This window comes from Sinohyriopsis cumingii, chromosome 9, assembly GCF_028554795.1.
Source record: "Sinohyriopsis cumingii isolate HCF-2022 chromosome 9, ASM2855479v2, whole genome shotgun sequence".
In the NCBI taxonomy this organism is placed as follows: domain Eukaryota; kingdom Metazoa; phylum Mollusca; class Bivalvia; order Unionida; family Unionidae; genus Sinohyriopsis; species Sinohyriopsis cumingii.
Window position 1 is genome coordinate 43,285,590 of NC_142969.1, and position 18,013 is coordinate 43,303,602.

General features: G+C 35.6%; 1 protein-coding gene across 2 annotated transcripts in view; it reads right to left on the reverse strand.

The window, feature by feature from the left end:
• Positions 1–9,979: 9,979 nt before the first annotated feature.
• Positions 9,980–18,013, reverse strand: part of LOC149791642 (unconventional myosin-Ib-like) — a 62,974-nt gene continuing 54,940 nt past the window's right edge. For both annotated transcript variants that reach the window (XM_089969238.1, XM_089969239.1), the window contains exons 6-8: positions 17,803–17,849; positions 13,910–13,973; positions 9,980–11,045 (exon numbers count right to left, since the gene is read on the reverse strand). In XM_089969238.1, the coding sequence (XP_089825364.1) occupies positions 11,020–11,045; positions 13,910–13,973; positions 17,803–17,849 (137 nt within the window). In that variant the 3' untranslated portion in view covers positions 9,980–11,019. The remainder of the gene's footprint in view (positions 11,046–13,909; positions 13,974–17,802; positions 17,850–18,013) is intronic.

Sequence of the window (18,013 nt, forward strand, 5' to 3'; positions counted from 1 at the left end):
AAGAAAAAGACTCATTTAGAGTTGACAGTGCTCAGGCTGGTTAGAAACTAATTTTGCACTATTTGTTGTCAGTTTCTTGCACTTATCTTAATCAGTCTCTTAGATGTGATCCCTTGTCAAATCCAGTGCACTTGAAAGGACTGATACTTACCATATAATCTGTATTATATATATATATATATATATATATATATATATATATATATATATATATATATATCTCCTGAGTTTTGTGGTCACAAAATGGTCATTCTAATTCTCTCCCACCCACCCAGCAAATTTCCCATATAAAAGGCATGTAACCAACATTTACCTGTCTTCTACAGAGGGTGACCATGTGTTTCTTACCCAAACAGTGCTTTCATCCCTTCTTCCACACTTGGTGGCCATGTCTTTCTTAACCAAGCAGCAGTTTCACCCTGCCCAAAGCACTCATTGGAGTGTATCAGCAGAGACAGCTCCAAGTATGCAAATTAAAGTTCTTTGTTTTAATGAGCAAGGTATTGTATATATAAAGGTATATTACGTGAATTGATGGCCACAGGAAGCTTCATTTCAGTCCATAATCATCAAAGGTCTTTCAAAATGCCAATCATCTCTTGATCTCTGAGTTTGAGCAACTGCTTCATCCATAAAGTTTTTAAAGTGTAAAAATCTGTTTTCATTCCTAATTATACCACCTGGCCTGACAAAATGTTAGTCTTATGTTTCCCAATCATAGGTATAGTTTGATAGGAACTGCTAAAAATTTATCAAAACTATGTTAATAGCAATAAATAATAGGAGAATCAGTGATGATGTACTGTTTATTAGGGATTAGAATTTGGATTCAGTAATCTTGTGTGGACCTTTTTATTTTCTTACGGTGTTATTCTCGTTTTTGCTAAATAGCTACACTAAATATATACATACATATTGATTGCATACTACTACTGCTAATAATAATACATGCAATATAATAATAATGACACTACTAATAACAATAATGCTAATACTATTCGGTGCATGGAACATGCATTTGTCATGAACCCAGCTTGAGAGCTGAACCTGCCTTTATAGGTCAACTGTCTACAAAGGCCCATGGGTGGCCCTATAGACAGGTTTGACAGTAGATATATTTTGTACATAAAAATCAATCTCATTTTTTAGTGTCACAATCTAACGCACCATCATATTTGTTGATAAACAACTCCATACACAGGTCATATATGTTGATAACTCCATGCAATGATCATATACAGTTTTCCATCATTACATGGTAGACAGGGTCCATAACTGCTGTACCACATTATGTACCAAACAGCAGTATAGCGAAAATGATCAAAAATGTTGACATGGCTTGTGTTGGGGTGTGGGATGAGTAAACAAGATACCAGTCAAATGTATAGTAATACTGTTTGTTTATGTAAATTAAGTGTTGCATTTTTTCACTGCATGGTATTTATACATGTAATTATGTCCAACAATAATATTTTAAAAAGTGAATACAAATATACTGGGCATAAGATTGCTTTCTTTCAACCCATATTGTCGTTATAATTTCTAACTACAACTGATCAAGTTTAAAGTGATTAAAACCATCGTAATCACCTGCAAAAAATGATTTAATTCAGGTTGCCCTCCAGCCCAACATTAAAAGTTCCATTATTTTTTAATTAGGCGTTCACAATCATATTTAAAACTTCTACACCACTTCTACACCCTATTTGCAATTAATTAATTAAATATCTTTCTGCAATAAGCGTACTGAGTAATGCCAAGTCACTTATTTAAATCAATAAAATATCCTGTTTTCAGTTCAAAATATCAGTTACATAAAATTATGATGATTAGCAACTGAGTGACATCACACTATGTGCAGCATGCTTTTATGAATTCCAGAACATGGAATAAATGAAAACAATGACAAACTTACATACATAAATGTAATCCACTAAAAATCCAACGATGACCCAAACAAACCCATTTGTTCACAAAAAGTACTAATCCAAATAGAATAAGCACTATTCACTCAACTGAAATGTGTTTCCTACTGGAAGTATTTCATGATTTTAGGTTGTTTGACAATGGATTGTTCAAAGGGGGGGGGGGCTTTATGTCTCTTTTTAGCAAAGTCTATGATATTTCTCAGCTGCATAATTTTTAAAAGCTCAATGTCCTAACTTTCTAGCAATGTCAGTCCTGTCTTGCATGCAAATATGGCTGCGAAAACAGCATGTAGTGTTTCGGTTGGTACTACTGGTTACTGTCAATAGTAGATATTACTTCCTGTTGATTGGGATCTAAATTTTCTCTTTTGGCACCAAGAACTGGATGACGTCAGTCTTACATCTAACAGTGAGGAAGTCCTCATCAATTCTGATCAGTACATAACATCATTCAAATGAGTTAAAATGTCCATGTAGCACAGTTTTAGTATTTTCAACATCCTCCTCCACGAATCCCTTAAAACTACAATCCTATCGACAAAACAAGCTTTCCTTTCCTGGACATCTCCATTGTGAAACCAAATGTCTTAATTCACTTGTAAATACTGCAAAGACTAAACTCACTTTGAAATCTGATTTCACTGGAAAGTGGCACTTAATTGTTTGAATAGACTTTATTTCTACTGTAGCTGCATTATGCAGATGAACATCTCTTCATGGCTGCACTGCAACAGATTACAGAATGCAGCAGCAAGTACAAAAGACATGCTGCCCCTAATCCTTTCTGTGTTCTGTTGCTGTCCAGGTGTCAGTAAACAATGACTGACAATAAGCTGGTCTTCTGTAAACAGTGTTTACAGAGATCAAGTCACTGATGTGCTGGGGTGGCTTTAGTCCCAACAGCAGATTAGATAGTCGCGTGTACTTACGCCAAACACAGTATCTGATAAATGCCAATTGTGGCTAAGTAGAGACGTGTTATTTCAGGCGTTCAATAGCTTGTTAGGCATATAATATCTTGCCCAAATACAACAGTGGCCAATAGTTGTTAAATTATGTATAAACATGTCCTACAGCATTTTTTATGTAAAGGTTTCATCTGATAGATGTTGAACATTTTTTTTTTTTTAAAAATTATTATAATTTTTATAATTTTTATTTTGGGGTCTATAGCACTACTGCATAATATCCAAACCTGCATCATAGAGAAGTGCATTATTACGGGGGAAAGCTGTGTGTTGATAAATATATACACTGATCATGTGTTGACAACTCCATAAACTGATCATATATCTATCCATATACTGATCATACATGTATCCATATACTGATCATATATGTTGATAAATCCATATACTGATCATATATGTATCCATATACTGATCATATATGTATCCATATACTGATCATATATGTTGATAAATCCATACAATGTTCATATTATGTTGACATCACTATATAATAATAATAATAATGAGGACATTGTATAGTGCCTAATCTTCAGAAGCTCTAACTGCTTGACAACAGTAAACACCTATAACATAAAAAACATATATAATGACAGGATTACGAAAAACAGACACCATGAAATTAGAAAAAATAAAAAACATGCTGAAAATATTTAAGGTAAGTGTGCATGTATGTGTGTGTGTGTGTGATTTTTAATGTAGCTTTAAAAAAATTTCAGTCATACTGCTACGATGTCTGCTGTGTGGCAGTTTATAGTGATGTCTAGCACTGGGTCATCATGCCACAGACATGTAGCACGATGTCCCACCCAGTCACATTATCCTGACACCAGGCCGACCAGTTCTAACACTAACCTCTGAATGCTGAGCGCCAAGCAAGGCAGCTGTTAGTACCATTTTCTTAAGTCTTTGGTATGACTCGGCCAGGTAACGAACCAACGACCGACCGCATCCAAGGCAGACGCTCTAACCACTAGGTCGCCGGAGCGGTCATTTAAGGTAAGAAACATTATTAGGTCTTTAAGTTTGTTCTTGCAGTCGAAATAAGCGAGTTTTAAGAGCACTCCTGAATGGGATCACTATGTCTTTGTGTCAAAGTTCAGTGGGCAATTCATTCCACATTGCTGGGCCCTGGTATGCAAAAGAACGCTGTCCATATGACTTTGTTTTCATAGTGGGAATAATGAATATATGATTGTCAGAAGAAGAGCGTAAGTATCTTGCTGGTGTGTACACATGGGTGAGGTCGGATAGGTATGTTGGACTGTAGTCTGTCAGTGAAACGTAGCACAGAGAACAAATTTTGTGTTTGATTCTGGATCGAATGGATAGCCAGTGTAGGGTACAGAGCAGCGGGGAGGTGTGCTCTAATTGTGGTACTCTAAGGATGATCCGAGCAGCTGTGTTTTTAACTTTTTGGAGTAGATATTGAGATGAACCAGACAGAATTGAGTTACAATAGTCGTCTTGAAAGTACTAATGAACACACAAGTGTTTTAGTGGCATCAACTGAAAGATATTTGCGAATGGAGCTGATGCATCTCAGCTCAAGATATGCACCCTTGCATATGTTCATGACATGTTGGTGCAAACATGAGAGTACTGTCCAGAGTGACACCTAGGTTTCATACTGACTGTGTGAATTTAATGCTGGTGTTACTGATATTTATTGTTTGAGGTAAAGGATGTAACTAAGAAAGTCTTTGTGTTGTGATCACAATGGCCTCAGTTTTATCATCATTCATCTGTTGCTTGTTACATGTCATCCATGATTTCACATCAGAAATGCACCTCTCTACACCTTGGATGGTAGCATCAACTCAGTTGGGTGGCTAGATTTGTATAGTTTGGTGTCGTCAGCTTACAATTTGTGAGACACTGGATGATGACCTATGACACTTGAGAGTGGCTGAGGGTACAGAATGAAGAGAACAGGTCCAAGAACACAGCCCTGTGGAACACCACAACATAGATTAACTGGGCTGGAGTGTATTCCATTTGCAAACACAATTGTGTCCTGTTGACCAAGTAGGACTGAAACCACAGTAAGGCTGTATCATGAATGCCAAATACATGCTGGAGATGTTGAAGTAATATATCATGATCTATTGTGTCAAATGCTGCAGACAAATCAAGGAGGGTGAGGACTGAAATCTTTCAGCTATCCAAAGCAGAGAGAATGTCATTAACTACTTTTAGAAGAGTAGTTTTATTACTGTGGCAAGGGAAATCTGCAGACTGTACATTGTACATTGTTGGTTTCTTCAGCAGAGGCTTTATAATGGCAGTTCTGAAAAATGGTGGGAATTCCCCGGATGAGAGAGAGGTATTAATAACATCAGTTAGTGAAGGCAATACTGGATCTAAGCACTCAAGCAGCAGTGGTGTTGGAATTGGATCAAGTTCACATGACTTTGGTGCACTCTTCATCACGATTGTACGTACTAAATCCATAGAGACAGGTTCAAATGCTGCTAATGGTTGCCACTGAAATTCTGTATCTCAACTGTATGGTGATGACAAGCCAATTGAAATTGTGTTGTCAAGCTTATCTCTAATGGTTTGTACTTTGTCATGGAAAAATTTTGCAAACAGGTCCGGAAGGTCGACTGGAGAGAAGGTAGTTGGAAGTGGTATACATTTATTCCTTGACATTAGCTTGTTAGTAATCCTGAAGAGCTCTTTGCTGCTGAACTTTCCATGATCTTAGCACTGTAGTGGGCTGATTTCGCTGCATGGACTATGTTGTGGCGTTCTTCTTAGCGGCTTCATAGATTTGCTTATGAATAGTGAGCCTGGTGGAAAGCTAAAGCCTCTCAGTTTTATGGCGTCTCTTTTAGCAGTGCGAAGCTGGTCACTAACACTGCTATACCATGGAGAACACTTTTGAATTGATACTCTGCACTTGGTGGCTGGGGCATGTTTGTTGAGCAATGAACGCAGGCAGTTATCAAGTTGTTCTGCTGTTACAGTAGGAGGTAAGCAAGTTGTTAGGTTTGCTTGGATGTCGTGCATTAGTTTGGTTCTATTTATCATACGGATGTTTCTCTTAGTAGCAAATAAAGGTGGAGGGTTAGGGACTGATACATCAAGATGGCATAAAATGCAGAGGTGATTTGATGCAAGTTTGTGGGATACCAGGGAGGACTGTAGAATATTATCATCAGGTCTATGAAGAATTCAGTCTAAAATGTGACCCATGTTTATGCATGGGTTGGTTAACTGACTGTTTGAGATTGAAAATTTTAATGGAATCTAGGAGTTCTGATGTGCTTGGGTTTCTGGGACAATCAAAGTGAAAGTTGAAATCTCCAAGAATAATCAGGTTGCCACCTATCACATTTCCATACTCCAGGAGATTCAAAAACTGCTCCAAAAAGAGAGATTCAGTCAGCTTGTTTTTTCTACAAGGAGGAGGGCGGTATAGGCAGAAAAAATGGACTGACCTTTGTTCCAGTGTAAGTGTGGTTTGGACTAGTTCAAATGATGTGTGGTAGAAAATGAAAGTTGTGATGTGGTTAAGACGTTTGATCATGTTGTTCTTTGTGATGACAGCAATTCCACATCCACGAGAGTGGCAGGGAAACGACTTGATGGAATAACCAGTGGGTGTTAGATCCGCACACTTGGGCTCATCGCCTGATGTTTTTAGCCATGTTTCTGTCAGGAAAAAGACGTTGATATTCTGATCGTTGATAAAATTAACTATTTCTGTGCGCTTTTCCGGTGGTCCTACTGAAAGGGCTTTGAATAATGCAATATGCAGAGGTATCTCTTGGATAGTTGACACAAAGGTTGACGATTTAATAGGGATTTAAATTAGGTTATCTAAATTAATGGACAAATATTTTAATTGTTGTGCCCACAAGGGCATAAGGGATATAACTGAATTTTTCTTCCTGTTCTATGCCTGCAAGCTTTGAAACAGCATTTTTTCTCGCTTCTGTTTACATTTAAGTAATGATGAATGTAGTCCCAGTTCGCTGAGTCTAGAGCACAATGTATTGTGGAGAGCAAAGGAGTGGTCATTTAAAGCAATTAATGAGGGTCCATCATAGCACAAACGAGTTGACTGGCGAGTATCACGTGATGGCGGTTTGTTCAACAACAAAGGAAGCTGTAGCAGTTGAGCAAGACAGCTGAGAAAAGTCTAATTGTTCTCATTTCCAAAACAAGGAGGTGAAGAAACACATATGAACTGAACAGCCAATGCATGATGAACACAATGACGTAGATCAAGACAGGCAACAAGCACATGTATCATGAAAAACAGCACAAAAAAATGGAACAGCTGCTTCAAGGCGGTTAAGCATAGTGGCCATCTTGACAATCCTGATCTAATGATCATATATGTTGATCAATCCATAACACAGATCATGTGTTGATAAATCCATACACAGATCATGTGTTGCTAAATCCATACACAGATCATGTGTTGATAAATCCATACAATATATGTTGATAAATCCATACACTGATCATGTTTTGATAAATCCATAAATGAATCATCTGTTGATAAATCCATGCATCAAACATATATGTTGAAAATATCCATGCATGTTGGTGTCTGTAATGTGGTATAAATTTCAAACTTTGAAGATCTCAATGTGATATGGTGATGTGCTCTGAATTCATTCTTTTGCATGTGTATCAATTTTCATGGTTTAGAGAAAAAGCATTTGTAATTAAATTCACTGATTTTGGAAGTTATACTATTATTTAAATAAGAAAAATGATTTGATACAAAGTCTCTGAATTCAAGGTATGAAGCAAGAACAAAATCCATGAAGGTAGTTTTCCAATTTTAAATAGTGAAATTACTTACACCAGCCAGTGTCTTCTAGAAAACTTACTTAACAGAGAGTCATCTGCCCCTTTCAGTAACTGATAAAATATGTGGAAATTCCTTTCGCCTTTAGCCTGGACACCTACCCTAGACTTGTGAATAAAAATAAAAATAAAAATCCAAACATTTCAATGGGATCATAAAAACAACAAAAGATTGCTACATATGTATTGCAGTGGATCATGTATACTGGTGAGACATAACTGTAAACAAATGTTAACATGGTATGGGCATGTTCACATAGCATCACAAACTTGGTTAATCTTTTTAAATTTCTTGTCAATTAAAGCTGAGTCTTGTATTTCATCTCAAAATGTCATGAATTTTGTAAGAAAATATCAAAAAAACTTCATTCCAATTTTAGCAGATGCCACTTAGACCCAATATTGTGCACTGTCTGCGTCCATAATTTAAAAATGGACCAATTCATAAAGCATGTTTATGTAGCATATTAAAAACACAACACTATATCCCCAATTTTATATCATGTTGATTTCATCTATTTTACTAATGCCTAAAAAAATTCTAAACATACACGCACGCTTTTTATGCATAGTTGTTGCTCATAAATTATGTCGGATTCAAAATCTTGATGATACCAACCCATTTACCAATTTTTCTAGAAACTGGATGAGAAATTAAGTTTCTGGATCTAGACAGGTAACAAGTTCTGATAATCATCTAAAAGTATTTTTTTTCATTAATATGTGCAGATCTTACATTTTACAATAGTTTGCTAAGACCATTCAAAATTTGAAAGAAGTAGCAAACCAGATATACAATTACGTCACTAACAGTGTATGTGTAGATCTAACTTATAATCTAACACATCCAACATCTTGATAATATTATACATGCTTGATCAAACTCTAATCAGAAATACAGATGCTTGAGTGTTGATAAGCTCAGCCAATCAGATGCATGTATTGACAATATCAGCTAATCAGATGCATAAGTGCTGACGAGCTCAGTCAATCAGATGCATCTGTTGACAAGCTGAATCAATCAGATGCACGAGTGTTGACAAGCTCAGCAACTCAGATGCAAGATCATTATTACTATCAGTGGATTTTGCTCATAATCATCTTCAGCCCAATTCTTGATTATATACTAGGTGCATTTGCCAAGTTTGATCAAAATCCTAGAAAAAATTTACATTCAAGAGCAGTAAAAGACTCTGCAAATCAGACATACGACTTCATAAATATGAACTGGCCTCATAAATAATAAAAAATTATCCAAGATCTTGCCAAAACTTGCCTATTCACTAAGTTGGATAAAACTCAGGTTAGAAATATTGTGTCTAAAGTTGTAACAAACTCAACTATGTACAGGATTACTTCAATAATATACACAGATCTTGCTCATAATAAAACACATTATAACACTGTGCACTACAACTCAGAAATGCTTGTTATTATTGTATAATACAAAAGCAGTAACCTATATATATAAAATATAAAATAATGTGTGACTAATAACATTTAATATATGAAATCCCATAAAATAATGAAAATACATGTGATAACATTAAAAGCAACAAATATATCAGGTATTTTAATATAACATTATTCATATAAAAGTGTTAGTGACTTTTAGGTTTTGTTAGGTAAAATAAGGTTACTGGTGTATATCAGAAACATACAAATAATACTAATTGCAGCGTTAAAAGTGAAATTGAATTTTAACATTATAGGCTATTTTTAGGTTTTTACGAAGGTTTTAAATATTTTTGGAGGTTTAAAGTACAAGAATGTTACAAGATTATATCCATGGTGAGCATAACATTTATTACAAACCTGATAAAGTCTGCTTTGTGTTCCTAAATATAACGAATATAAAGCAAAAATTAATAAATAAGCAAACTGACTGGATGTAGTTGATTAACATAGTGCATGTACTTTCTAGAATGCCAGACTAACGTAATGAAAACCTATATGCAAAAAAGGCAATTTCTGTGGGGTCAGGGTTCACCATATTTTCCAAATTTTTAGGTTTTTTTTATTTATTTAGGTTTTCAGTTTTTTTAATTTCTAAGGCTTTTTTTAAGTTTCTAAGGCCACAATGAAATTTTAGATTTTTTAGGCTTCTAACCCTGTAACTGGCTTTTTAAGCACAACAGAGCTAATTCATTCCCAGCATTATATATATATATATATATATATATATATATATATATATATATATATATATATATATATATATATATATATATATATATATACTTAAGACTTTTTCTTTCTTATTTTATGTTACATGCAAATTCATTCCAAATGTTATATTATATAATATTATATTATAAAATGTATAACATATCCTACTAAGACTTTTACTTTTTCCTTTTTATCTTTTCATATATTTCCGTTTTACATATCTTTAAAATGTTCAATACATACTATTCAGTTTAATGCCTAAGGTGTTATTTGCTAATTTATTGTTATATTGAAATTCATGTGACCTGTATTATAAAATATTTATTTTTTACTGTTAAATGTTTCTCAAGTGAGAGAACTATTCTTGTAACAAATCTGTTTATCTCAATACAGCTGTCAATTACTTCCCCTGCCATAAAATGCTAACTCTATTTTGATTTCCAAAGTGGTTGTTGTTGTTGTTGTTGTTGTTGTAGGGTTTAACGCCATTTTTCAGCACAAGATAGGCTATACATGGCGGCCAGTATTAATGGTGGAGGAAGAACCCGGGAAAACCCCGGAAAGAACCACCAACCCACGAGAAGCTACTGGCAAGCTTTCTCACATACCCACATTGGCTGAATCTGAGACTCGAACCCACGCAGACAGAGGTGAGATAGCAGTGATCCATAACGGAGAGCGCTTTAGACCACTCGGCCACTCGGGGCCCCTCCAAAGTGGTAGCAAGGTCAGCCAATCAGATGCAAGATTACCTCATTCATGTGAATACATCTTGCTCATTATCAAACCCATCCAAGGTCTTAATGATATCAGCATATATACTAAGTTTGATCAAAATTAAAACCAACTGCCCCTAGAGTCACGTGTGGTAACAACCAGTCAGATGCAGGATCACCTAATTAATATGCATGGATCTTTCCCATTATTGAACTCGTGCAAGATTTAGCTGATACAAACCCATCTTCCAAGTTTGATTAAAACTGGATTAAAAATGTCTGGACTCCATGGTGCTTACAATCAAATGTTGATGGACAGATACAAGATGGACATATGGCCATACTTTAAACTTGCTTAGCCGTGTGGCCAGGTGAGCTAAAACTTATTGCTAAATGAACCAGAAAAATTTAATCACTTACCTTTTCCAAAAGATCTGAAAAGAAGGCATGAGATCATGATAGAGAGATGAGTGGATTTACATTCATACCTTGTACAAAACAGTACAAAGTCTCACAGCTAAATAATTTATGTAATAAATCTTAAGTTAACTGCATAGAATTGCTTGAACCCAGGATCTCCTTAGCATTAGCTGAGAGCTCTACAACCTTACCTTTCCATGCTGAGATTCCTAACTGAATCAAATTCTAAATGATGAGGTAATATGTCTTGACCAGCTGCTTCTTTACAAGCCTAGCTATCAGAGGCAATACTCTTGACCAGATGGTTCTTGACTAGCACACATATCAGAGACAATGCTCTTGACCAGCTGGTCCTTGACAAGCCCAGCTATCAGAGGCAAGACCTTTGACCACCTGGTTCTTGACAAGCCCTACTATCAGTGGCGATTCTCTTGACCAGCTGGTTCTTGACAAGCCCAGCTATCAGAGGCAATACTCTTGACCAGCTGGTTCTTGACAAGCCCAACTATCAGTGGCAATACTCTTGACCAGCTGGTTCTTGGTAAGCCCACCTATCAGAGGCAATACTCTTGACCAACTGGTTCTTGACAAGTCCACCTATCATGGCAATACTCTTGACCAGCTGGTTCTTAACTATCAGGGCATACAAGTTATGTTACTATTTTGTATGCAATTTTAGAGTACAAAACATAATGTGTACAAGAAAAAAAAAGTATTTAAAATCTGGGGAAGTGGTAAATGATCATATACCAATAAAATAAAGGACTGGACAATTAGGACTCCAAAACAATTAGATAATCATCAATATTCAACTTACATGCATTTGACTTACATATACTAATACTGTCATGTACTTTGTGATTCCTCCAGGATTTTCACAATGAGTCCAAATCTGTCATTTTTTTAAAGGTTTTATTGACACTGCATTGTCAACCATGGAAGTTGAGTACCTTCAAGCCTCAACAATGCATCTGTCAACCTTGTGTCTGATTCACTTCTGGGTGGTGGGAGTGCAAAAGCCCTACAGAGTTCAACAGGCACATTGAGGAAAAACAGATGTTAATCCAATTCCTTCCCGATGATGGTTCAACAAAACTTGGAGCCTATTCCCCAAAGGGAATGAAGAAAAACATACAGAAAGGAAAGTTATTGAACTGCTCTTTTGCCATGACCCGTGATAAAAACCCAGTGCCAGTCCAAAGACTGGTATCAAGTGCTCAAAGCTTGGTGACCAATGACCAGAGACTTAAAACAGAGATCAGTACCAATCACCAAAACTACAAATCTGTGCCTACTGTTCAATGATCAGAGCCCATCATTAAATTCTCAATGTTCGCCTCCTGGTGACTGACACTTAATGACTGTCATTTAAGTCATGAGCTGGTGCAAAGTGCAAACAGAAAGACCTTTTATAATTGCCACTCTACATTTCCTGGTATTTAGTGCTCAGTTGTGACGCCTACTGAATGGAATCAAGTCATTTTGGCTTAGAAAATTTGCATTTTTAAAATCAAAAGCTATTTTGAGACTCCCCCATAAGATTGGAATTAGACATATAAACATGTACTAAAAAGTGGTATGTATCAGTAGAAGAAATATATCAATTAAATTTCATTTATTTGCATGTTATTAAATTAAATGTGCAAAATAAAGATGCTAACTTTACTCTGCTTAACTGCAAAAGTTGGCATGTAGAAAGTTTTTTGAAAAGGGTTGTTTAAAACCCCAAACAAATTATATGACTTTGTATATAATGAAGTACTGGTTTTTTTATTTGTAAAAATCCTCTTATGTCTGGTTCGTACCTTAACATCTACTTTCAATGTAGTCTGACCAGCGGCTGTATACTTAATGATGTCATTATTAAGGATGCTGACAGCATGGGATTCTGGACTAAAATTACCAGCGGTCATTAGAGGTTTACACATTTAGCATGGTGTGACAGGTCACTAGCTAAATGAAAAAACCTAACCTAATCCAGCAAAATGTGAAATGTGTGTCCCCATGACCTTTTGTTATAAGGCTATATCATGTTTACATTGATGATCTTTGATGAGTCTATTGTGAACATGGTTAGATTGTAAGGGTGTACCACTAACAAAGATATGTGTACATTGATCATCATTTTTGATGATTCTATAAAGAACATGGTTTGACAAATAAACTTAAATGCAAAATCAAACCATGTCAGTGATGCATAAAATATGGGTCAGATTGACCTACATTTGGGATGAGATTGTAGTACTTGTCAAGATGCATCCTCTCACCAAATATCATAGTTCCAGGTTTCATAGTAATTACATAGTGTTTACAGAAACAGCTAAATGCAAAAACCAAGAATGTACGACCAATGTACACATATATGTACAAAGTTAGCAAGATCAGCACCCACCTCAGACAGCAGGTGCTATTAATCCCATTCCAAAATGATACCTGAGACCCAGGAAGAAAGAATGAGATTCAATAAAACTATACATATTTGTATGCCTTTATCTGTGCACACCAATGCCAATACTGACTATAATGTCTAGAGTCGTACAGTAATGATAACTCTCCCTTCATAGAAAATTGCTTTTTTGGAATTTAAAATTTATTCTGATATAGGAAGATACTTTGACTAACTTAATTCTTAAACAGAAACTGAAACTTGACTCAAAATGAAAGCAACTGATGCTACTTGCTGTAGGTTATTAATAATAGTGTCTGGTGACTTTGACATCATGTGCATTGGCTCTACTAATGTATGAGATGAAAACAGTTACAATTTAGATCAAGCTTAGATTTCAAAATAAAACGATGGATGTGCTCATCTGTATAGCAAAATCAAGATCAAAGCTATAAATGACACCCAACGGCAAAAGCAAGACTGGATACTTACAGTTTGTGATGACACCGCCAACTGGATCTCCCTTAAAGTCAAATTCAATGTCCATGTACTTGCCCTGTAAAAGAAATATTTACTTATAAACTGAAAGAAATATTTACATTTACTCATGAGCTGAAAGAAATGTTTACTCATAAACTGAAAGAAATATTTACTCGTAAACTGAAAAATGTTTATTCATACAGCTCTGCTGAGTTTATTTTCAAGAAGTCTACAAGAATTTCCCCAAGATTCTAGTATTTTTGACTAATTGATGATGAACCATCTCCAAGTTACTTTGTTAACTACCAGTGTTTTGCATCATTTGAATCATCACATTTTATCGCATTTATTTATTATTTAATACTGGACACTACATAAAAATTATTCTGTAAATTTAAAAAGTGATAAATCTTATCAATTTTTAAATATCCTTAACTGTAAAGAACACAGGGAAGCATGAAACACAGAACCCATGACTTTGTAGGAAACTCAAAATGAACACTGTATAAACTCATTTATAACACAAACACAATAGTCATTGTATAAATTAATTTATAAACAAAATAGTCAACACCAGCAGATCAGAACATATTATACATTCTATGCTAATGAGAGAAGCATAGTCCCTGGCCTATTAGCACATTATGTGGCACCTTAATGCAATACTGATACCTAATTCACTTACAACCAACTAAATATTATAAGACGTCTAGAAGTCTACTGATGACAACCCAATGTCAATATGGCTTTCCATAGCATCAGAAGCAGATGTCAGGTCAGCATCATATACCAACCTGGTAAGAAGTATTTTCATGAGAACTCCTTGTTAACACGATTATTTATCTAGAGAGGACAGTAGGCTTAAACAATATTTTAAAAATGGCCATCATGGTGGGCATGCTGGAGGAAAGACGAGCACCATTTTCATTTAGGATCAACTAGAAACCTTAAACAGTTCTTTGGTAAAATCTCATTGGCATGACTGTATATAGCCACCATATTGTTACCATTTTCAGGACCAACAGACCTGATAATAAATCTTCTGGTGAAAACCACATGTCAATATGGCTCCCCATTCATTAGGAGTAACAATAACAAGATTTTCAAAATGGCTGCCATGATAGCCATATGGACATTCAAATGGCACCATTTTCATTTACAACCAATCAGACATCACAAGGTATCCTTCAATGAAACCCATGTCGATATAATCATCCATTCATGAGAATTAGCAATAACAAGATTTCCAGAGGTTATACTGGATATACAAGCAGAACCATTTTCATTTAGGACCAACCTTACATCATAAAATGTCTTCTGGTGAAAATCCTATAAAAATATAAAAATATGACTTTCTGTTCAGGAGGAGTTGCAATAAGATTTTGCTGAGTGGTCTAAAGCGCTCTCCATTATGGATCACTGCCATCTCACCTCTGTCTGCATGGGTTTGAGTCTCGGATTCAGCCAATGTGGGTATGTGAGAAAGCTTGCCAGTAGCTTCTCGTGGGTCGGTGGTTCTTTCTGGGGTTTTTCTGGGTTCTTCCTCCACCATTAATACTGGCTGCCATGTATAGCCTATCGTGTGCTGAAAAATGGCGTTAAACCCTACAACAGCAACAGCAACAGCAATAAGATTTTCAAAATGGAGGCAGTACTGTATTTCACTGACACCCAAGTAAACAGTATCAGAAGTCATTTCTTGAAAATCCATGTTGATATGACATCCCAATTTTTAGGAATAGTAATAACAAGATTTTCAAACTGGCTACTATGGCAGCCATGCTGTATGTCTGAACAGTACCAACTTCATTTTAAGATCAACCAGAACTTGGGATAAATGTGTGTGTGTAAAATTTCGTGGCAATCCTCAAAGTAGTTAGGAGAAGTTGTGATAACATATTTGTACAAAGACAGACAGTGTGTGTGTGATCTGGATTTTTAACATAGCTTTAAGAATTTTCAGTCATATTGCTACGATGTCTGCAGTATGGCAATAACTAGTGATGTCTAGCACTGGGGCATCATGCTGCAGACATGTAGCATTATGTCCCACCCAGTCACATTATCCTGACACTAGGCTGACCAGTACTAACACTACCCTCTTAATGCTGAGTCCACAGTGAGGCAGCTGTTAGTACCATTTTAAAAAGTCTTTGGTATGACTTGGCTGGGGTTTGAACCTATGACCTCCTGCATCTGAAGCAGTCGCTTTAACCACTCAGCCACAAGAGCACTGCAAAGACAGACATCGGGCTAAATATGATGGACTACAAAAAACAGACTATCCAATATCTTAACAAGAACTGTATCTCAAGAAATTGCAGTTTCACAAATAATCTTTGATATCTTATGGGTTGTTGTGTTTACAGTAGTTTAAGTATCATTTTAATTTGGTGAACTTCTGCATTGAGTTAGACATGTGAGAAGAGTTACCATTACTTTAAAACTGTGGATCTTTACCAATACATTGTCATGCCAAAGTGAACACCAGCAGACACTTCAGTTGTGAGCCTGGCATGTTAACCACTGCGCCACCGTGTCTCCAATGTGTGCAAAAGTGGCCAGCAGAATAAAGAACATACTGTGGTACCATTCATAATATTATTTTCCACAATATTTCTTTACCTTAATTATTTTCAGCATGTTTTTGTTCGCAATTTCTCTGTTTGTTTTTGCAGTCTTGTCTCTGTTTATGTCTGGTTGTCTTAAATAATATTATAAAGATCTTAAAGCTTATAAAGAATTTGCACTGTGTTAAGTAATTATTATTATTATTATTGTTGTTGTTGTGTTATTATAATTATTATTATCATTAGTGTTGTTATTATTATCATTATACTGTTGTTATTATTATTATATGTCCAATCTGGGCACTATTATTTACAATGTTTAACTGGTTATTTTGTTCTACTAGTTCTGAAATTGTCATTGTGATATTTGTTGTTGTTGTTGTTGTTGTCGTTGTAGGGTTTAATGCCATTCTTCAGCACAAGATAGGCTATACATGGTAGCCAATATAAATGGTGGAGGAAGAACCCAGGAAAACCCAGAGACTTGAACCAATGCAGACAGAGGTGAGATGGCAATGATCCATAATGGTGAGCGCTCTAGACCACTCTGCCACTCGTACTTTTATATTTGTAAAAGCAGTTATGTTTCAGACCAAAACAATCATAATGTTTGCACATTAAGTGCACTTTGAGCTGCCTTTTTAAAATCTCCTTCATACATGTAGCTATACAGTTGTTAGATCCAGCCACAATTCTTTAATTTAATATCAAACATATTTCTTTCTATTTCTTCCCTTCACATCCAAACAAAAGCAGGACTCATACTTTCAGTGAACTAATCAAATTGCAGATCACATAGCTCTCTTGTCCACTCTGCAATGTCTTCATCATCCAATTCTATTTCAATTTCAGTCGATAATTCAGTTTCACTGCTAACACTCCTAAATCAGTATCATCAATTCTGTCTGTAAAAAGCAGCATGTATAAACTATCACTCAGTAAAAAGTTCCAGAAAATCCCAATATAGTAAATGATCTCCTTCAGAGAAGGAACTATCATTTGTTAACTCTATTTTCATTGGTTAAATGTCCGTTTAGTGCCCATTACTGATTAATAAGCTCATCTGTAACATGAACATGTAGAGCGAATCTATCTGTCACAGAGGTCTTGGGCACATCACCAGCAAGTGGATAAATCTGATATGGTGGATAGCAGTGCTTGTTTTCAAGCAAATCTATCAGTTACTGCAGAGGCAAGGCACATGTATACACATCAGTGGATGGGAAGGAGTTAATAAAAGATTAAATAAATTGCTCACTGACCAAACATAGACAAACAGTCTAAACACCATCTCATTTTTATTGTTTTTCTTATTTTTATTTTTTGTGTACTTACAAATCTTGAAGAATTATCATTCCTTGTTGTTTTAGCATTGCCAAATGCTGAAATAAAATAAAGATATTTTTTAAAGCATCTCATTGTGATCCTGAGCAGAATGTAACAAAGGAAAAGAACACAAGATGATGGAGTCATTTAGATCCCCAACCCTGATGTCTTTTAGGAATGTGATTTGAGACATTGGGGAACTGCGGATGATAGGACACAC